The 7,127-nt window shown below is 41.7% G+C and overlaps 2 protein-coding genes across 2 annotated transcripts in view; both read left to right on the forward strand.

Annotated features, from left to right (window-relative positions):
• The first annotated feature begins 6 nt into the window (after positions 1-6).
• ZBTB26 (zinc finger and BTB domain containing 26) lies at positions 7-6,527 on the forward strand. The gene is made up of 2 exons (XM_008642146.2): positions 7-47; positions 1,922-6,527. The coding sequence occupies exon 2, from the start codon at positions 1,932-1,934 to the stop codon at positions 3,246-3,248; it is 1,317 nt and encodes a 438-aa protein (XP_008640368.1). The 5' UTR covers positions 7-47; positions 1,922-1,931; the 3' UTR covers positions 3,249-6,527.
• Positions 6,528-6,948: 421 nt separating this feature from the next.
• ZBTB6 (zinc finger and BTB domain containing 6) overlaps positions 6,949-7,127 on the forward strand; it is a 3,707-nt gene continuing 3,528 nt past the window's right edge. The window contains exon 1 of the mRNA XM_008642291.2: positions 6,949-6,999. Coding sequence (XP_008640513.1) covers positions 6,949-6,999 — 51 coding nt within the window. The remainder of the gene's footprint in view (positions 7,000-7,127) is intronic.

Genomic DNA, 7,127 nt, shown 5'->3' on the forward strand with positions numbered 1-7,127 from the left:
AGGAGCGGCCGCGGGTGCCAGCACGGGGACGCGGCCCGACGCTACAGGTACCTGCCCCTTCCCTCCCGCGGGGCCGGGCCTGGCGCGGATAGCGGCTTTTCCCCGCTCTCGCAAAGGGCATCGCGTTTACGTTGTTTTGGGAAGCTGCGCAGTCTCCCGGCTGAGCTGTGCTGGAATATCCTTTTCCCGGACCCCGGAAAGTAGATGTGAGGAGCCGGTGCTATCCGCGGTCGGTAAAGGCCGAGGAAGCACGTGCTTCCAGCGGGGAGCCATGCACGCCCGACGGGAGCTTCCTTGGTCTGCCACCCTCCCGAGATAGAGGGTTTGGGGTTCATTTGATGCTCTTTTGTAGATCAGTAGTAGTGGAAACTGAATGTGTGCCAAAGCAAGTCACAACTTTTCGATCTGCAGTTTCTTATGATATGGCTCTTGTAATCTGCCAGAGATAGGCTGAATGGCTGGAGTAGCTGTGGTTAACAGCACAGTATAACCATAGCATGGGTGCTTTAACTGCATTCATATTGTATGAATTCCCAAGGTGGAAAAAACAGAGTCACAACTGGGCTTCCCTCTTCACTTTCCAGAGAAAACACAAGAAGAAATAGTTTCATAACGCCTAAAATACACTGAAGATATACCAGGATGATCTATTGCTGTCATTTATATTTGCCAAAGGCTGTCGCATCTTAAAATTAAACTTTCAGCCCTAGAAATGGGGGTGAGTCAGGCAGCACTGATGGTGACTGAGGGACTGGTGGCTGTGCTTTCTGCAGATTTAGCAGAACCGGCTTTACTGCAGAATGATGCTCCCCCTGCTTCCAAACTTTCCACGGTCCCTGGTTTTTGAAGGCTTCTGAAATCCTTCCCTAATTTTTGCATGCCATACATTGGAAGATATGCTTGATGGGTGTGATCAGTGAGGAAGTCGTGTCTCCAAATGCTGTCTGAGCTGCAAACTGAAAACCCCTGATTATTGACTGATGCTTCCAAAAACATTCTTTGAACGGTTGTCTTGTGTGTTTATTCATTTCACTGGGCACGATGCCATCCCTGTGTGTACACCCAGCTGACACTTCATGCCCCAAGAGAGCAGTATCTGCTTTTATCTATAAACTTCAAAACTTCCTTTCTAGCTTTATGTGGTGTTTGTAATAGTTGGGAGGTGTAAGTTTTGCTTTGTTTTGTAATTTTATCTAACCAAATCTTGCATCATTTAGTCTCCTGTTATTTCTTCACTTCCTGCAATCCCAGTGCTCTGGCAGGATTGTGTGAACAGTGGTTCGTCCAGAATCAGTGTAGTCTTACAAATTCTTAAAGCAACTGTTGAAAGACAAAAGAACAGTACTTGGTTTATGGAAGATCCACTGTTCTTCATTCCAAGTACTAACAAAACAAGAACAAACTTCCTAGAGAAGTGATCTTCCAAAGAAAAAGGCAAGAAGTGAGGCTTCCTTTATTCCCCAGGTATTCAAACCAGGGAGCCTAGTGGAGTCCATTCTGAAGATTTTTTCTGTAATCTTAGGAAAAGCCTAAACAACCCACAGCAAAGCAACTCCTGCAGAAAAACTTGAAAGACAATCTAATGTGTTAAACCCAGTGCTGCAAAACCCAAAGCTTGCTAAAAATACACAGTTTCCCTTTACATCCTAACTCTTTAGGATATTGCTTCAGGAGAATTTCTGTCATAGCATCTCTACTTTATATTCAGGCTTCGTTAAACTAAAAAAAAGTTAAAGGTATTGTAAGGTGAGATGTAAACTTGATTTTGTTTTTATTTGTAATGGACTTCAACGTGTATGTAGGGTAAAACATAACAGCTGATAAACACCCACTTTATATTATTACTTTAAACCTTTCTAACCTGCCTTTTAGAATCAAAAAGTTCTCATAGTTTGTTTTTTTTTCTGCTGCTTTTCCTTAGGTGTGCCAAAATGTCAGAAAGATCAGATATTCTTCATTTCAAGTTTGACAACTATGGCGATTCAATGTTACAGAAAATGAACAAACTGAGGGAAGAAAACAAATTTTGTGATGTCGTGATCCATATAGATGATGTTGAAGTTCATGGGCATAAAATTGTCTTTGCTGCTGGCTCTCCTTTTTTAAGAGATCAGTTCTTACTGAACGACTCCAGAGATGTAAAAATCTCTATCCTGCAAAGTTCGGAAGTGGGGAGGCAGCTGCTCCTCTCCTGCTACAGTGGCACTCTGGAGTTCCCTGAAATGGAGCTGGTGAACTACCTGACTGCTGCGAGCTTTCTGCAGATGAGCCACATTGTGGAACGGTGCACCCAGGCCCTGTGGAAGTTCATCAAACCCAAGCAGCCACTGGAGAGCAAAGAGTGCGAACAGCAAAGTGACTCTTCTGAGCTGAAGGAGCATCAGGGAGATGACGACTCTCTGCAGCAAGACTCGCCTTGTATTCAGCCTTCAGAAGACAGCATGGACATGGAGGATAGTGACATTCAGATCATCAAGGTGGAGTCCATCGGGGAGGTAACAGAAGTTAGGAATAAGAAGGATCAGAACCAGTTTATTTCGTCTGAACAAAGTGCACTGCATTCGTCAGAGCCTCAACACTTTCTTATCAACTCCACTGTTGAGAACAGAGCAAGTGAAATAGAGCAAAACCACCTGCACAACTATGCCCTTTCATATGCTGGCAGCGATAACATCATTCTGGCCTCTAAAGATATGTTTGGGCCTAACAACCGAGGGATAGACAAAGGCCTCCAGTGGCACCATCAGTGTCCAAAGTGCACAAGAGTATTTCGGCATCTGGAAAACTATGCTAACCACTTAAAGATGCATAAACTCTTTATGTGTCTGCTCTGTGGCAAGACGTTCACTCAGAAGGGCAATCTCCACCGGCACATGAGAGTGCATGCAGGCATCAAACCATTCCAATGTAAGATCTGTGGGAAAACGTTCTCTCAGAAATGTTCCTTACAGGACCACCTCAACCTGCACAGTGGGGACAAGCCCCATAAGTGTAACTACTGTGACATGGTCTTTGCGCATAAGCCTGTTCTGAGGAAACACCTTAAACAGCTGCATGGTAAAAATAGCTTTGACAATGCCAATGAAAGAAACGTGCAAGACATAACGGTGGACTTTGATTCATTCACATGTAGCGCTGCTACAGACAGTAAAGTCTGTCAGCAGGCTGATGCCAGCCAGGTACTGGATGCAGGGAAGCTGCCTCAGGCTGTGCTCAGTTTAAGAAACGATAGTACCTGCGTCAATTAAGCAATTAAAACCTGCCCTGTGTAGGGATTGTGACTGAGAGGAGCAAAGCGCTGGTTTGGCTTCTTCCCTAAACTAGTGGTGTGTCCCAAAAGGCTATAGATGGTTGGATTGCAAAACCTGGCAGGTCTTCAGCCATCACTCTTAGTCTTACTCGATATTTTCTGTGAATAGCAATCCTCCTTCAGGTTTCTGTCTGTGTCTCTACTGTGGATTAAGGGGTTAATTGTTTCATTTCTCTCTGATTAGGAGACTCAAGACTAACACCTTTTGAAAGACTGTTGCTGTGGGCTGCAAGTAAACCATCTGCTGTACAGTTAGAGGCCTCTCTGTGTCTGGGCAGATGGAGGAAAGCAAAGAGGACAAGTGTGTGAGATAACCTGATTTTTTTTTAAAAAGCACTGGATAACTGAAAACACTCCATATACTTAAATTTAAACTTACCTCTTAAAATTACCTTTCTCTGATCTTACCCCTAGACTCCTGAAGTTGAAATGAAGTATTTTTGTGTCACTTTTTTGCCCTGCCCTTTCTAAACTTATTTCAAGAAACTTCTGCTGCCAATCAATGCTCTCTTAAAAACTCTCAGGGTTTTTAACCTCAACATGCATTATGAAAAGATGAAACCCTAAATGATTTGGCAGGGTTAGCTGATCATTGCATAGAGCTGTTCAAACTGAGGATAAATTGCAGCTCTGGAATGTGAGAAGCTGGTGCCTGGAGTGCAAATAAGACCTGTATACCTGGCATACCTGGGATTTTTAAAGGGCACTTACCAGTGCATGTACTGAGACAAGCTAAACACTTCAAAGCTAAAAATTATCCTCTATCTTCCATAAGTTTTGAATCAAAAACCACAACAGCTGTTGGGTTTAGAGCAAAGCTGGAGTGGAGAAATACTGCTTTTTGACACTGTGAAAAGAATATTTTTAAAGCTGCAATGTATAACAACTCCATGATTTTTTTTTTTTTGCCTTTTTCCTCCTTAGTTCTTTTATGTCTCTCCTTGATGTCTAACAAGGGCCACATGTCACTTAACTTTAAACAAAAATACCTGCTATAAGAACTTAACATAAAGTTTTTTGATTTCTTGAACTTTTTTGAAGTGACCATTAGTGTTTTACAGATGCTAGGATGAGGTATAGGTAGCACAATTTCTATAGGTTAATATATCAGCTATTGACTGTACTCAGCAATACCTCTTGTATACCGCCTTAAACATCAAATGTAGCGGGAATGGCATGTTTATTGGGATTCTGGGATTATACCATATTGCTTCTCAAAAGTGCTGTGGAATTATCTGCATCCCACTGAGGCTGAAAGAAGCTTAATTTATCTGAGGCACACCATTCCCAGTAGACCAGCACTCTTAGTACTGAAGTGTAGCATAGACTAATAATCAAACGGCTGATCCTCAGCAGAGAACTGCTGTTGGCGTTTGGAGTAAGGATTTCTTCCAATGCAACTCTTTTCCACAAGGTTTGCCGTGAGGCTGAGATTATGCTTCCTACCTAAACGTAGTACTGTTGTTGTGTTTGAATGAGGGGTGGGGGTGAAAGGCTGCTATTGTATGGTTAAAAATGTTAAACAGGTATGACCAAAGGTGTGTTAGAACAACAAGTGTTGTGTATGTCATTATCAAAAGTTGGTCTTGCTCTTCAGTTCTGTGTGTGTAGAAGTCAGGATTTCCTCACGCAGACATTACACTGATGGATGTTAAAACACGTTAATGTTGCAGAATGCTTTCAGAAATCCACATACTTTGAAGTAGAAAAGGAAGGTGATTCTGTGAATCCGTTTTTGCAATTGAGTTCTTGAACTACTGTACTTGACTGTTACATGAACTCTTACATGGACAGCTATGAAGTAAGCAATGGAAATTACATCAGGGCATTGATCTTTCAAGTTGTAGCAAATATATTTAGGCCTAAAGTCTAACTGTCTGAAACTTTTTAAAATTATTGTTCAGGTTCCTGGGGTAGAAGATAGGTTCGCATGGGAAGAACTGTTTTTCCTCTTGAAGCCACCCACTTACAGAGTTGTTTTGAACTAAATTTGACCGTGACAGTTGCATTTGACCCTTGCATTCTGTCTTCAGGCAGAACCTTCTGTATTGTTCGAACATTTTGATAATCTATTTTTCACTAAATGGAAATAAGTTATAGCGGTATGTCAAGATGAAGATAGATGTGGAGAACAAGAGCTTGCAGAGCCAGGTCGACGTGCTGTAAGGTACTAGTGAACAATCCAAGGCAATATGAATATGGACACGAAAAAGAAAATGATCTTCTGCCACAGAAAGGAATAAAACTGCACAAATGCTAGAAAACATGGCAGCAAAATGGACAGTATTGAAAGTTTTGTCTATCTGGAAAGTTTTGGTTTTTTTGGAATTATGAAGCTGTAATGTTACTGTAAGGAGAATACAGCTTGTTGAAGTAGCTGTGGGTGACTTGAAGCTGATATGAAGAGACAAGGGGTTTCCTAAGAAACAAAAAAAATTACTTGGTCAAGATACTTAGGTGTTGAGTCCACCCTGTGCTGTGGTGATTTGGACGTCTGCGAAGGCCAAGACTGCTGGGCTGTTCAGTTAAAGGCTGGTGTGGTCGTTTGGTGAGAGCACGGCACAAAGAAATAGGAAAAAGCAGAAATGCAGAAGACTTTCTTCACTGAAAATGGACACGTCTGTTGGATGAAAAGTGACTTCTACTAATGTCTGTGCTTTTGGCCTGGCAAAAGGGTGCAGACAAAAAGATTTATGCAGGAGATGGCTGCGTGACTCCAGAAACACTGGAGCTCTAAGGGCAATACGCCGATGCAAAGTGCACTGGTGGTAGAGTTCATCTAAAATTTGCCCCTATATGGAAAGACAAGTGAAGAGTATAGAAGAGGTATTAGAAAAGCAAAATCTGGCTAATGCTGCTTCTCTGAATTACAGATTAAAATGGAGTGAGAATTATGATAAATGGAATATGCAGAGGCAGCTCGATTATAGAATAAGATGAACTTAATTGTCCATGTATGTGAAATGTTGTCTTCATTGCAATGTCCCGAGTAGTGAAAGATTAGATCCATTGGTTGTTGCTACTGATGCTGCATATTCAGATGAGGACTATGGCAGTTATCATAATCTGTGTGTTACTGTGTAGAATACCATTTGCTGGTAAGTGGATAGTCTCACAACTTAATGTGCTGTACAACTTCCTGCATATCCTAAAAATAACTGAAGTCTATTACAAAAGTATTTTAATAACTCCTCAATATATTAGGATTTTTTTTTTATGTTGGCATTTTATTTATTTATATTGTATAGAAGAAGGAATTCTTAGAATTTAGGTTTGCCAGAGGTTTGGGCTCACCACTTCTCTGAGTGATGGTAGCTTGTGTGGCACGTGTTCCTGCAGCACATGCTCCAGCTGCACAGCCTGCTGCATAGATCAGGGCTGAGTCTTTCCTCAATTTATTTTTCTTTTAGAAGACATACTTTGCAAGTTAGTAACTGATAAATTTGAAGTGTCAGTCTTTTTCTCCCCTAGATTTTTGGCAAAACTTAGCTGCCGCTGAACTTCCGTTGAAATAATGTAGAAATTAATTGTGTGGGGCTGATTTGGTTTTGGAGTCATTGGGAGGAATAAAAGTGAGGAGGGAGAATCAAAATGTGATACAAACTGAAACTGTTGAGAGAATTCTAAAGTCACGTTAAATGTTAATTTTTAAAAACAAAGAGGGGGACATAGTGGTGCCTCCCGACTTGGTAAGGGGTGAGAAGGCAGGACGGACGCTTTTCCTTTGAGATTGTATAATCGATGGACTGAGCATTAGCTACCTCTTCACTGACTGGGCAAAAGTCTTACACTACGTGTGATAACCAAAGCAGGCGGG

The sequence above is a fragment of the Corvus brachyrhynchos genome, unplaced genomic scaffold, assembly GCF_000691975.1.
Source record: "Corvus brachyrhynchos isolate BGI_N302 unplaced genomic scaffold, ASM69197v1 scaffold59, whole genome shotgun sequence".
Taxonomy (NCBI): domain Eukaryota; kingdom Metazoa; phylum Chordata; class Aves; order Passeriformes; family Corvidae; genus Corvus; species Corvus brachyrhynchos.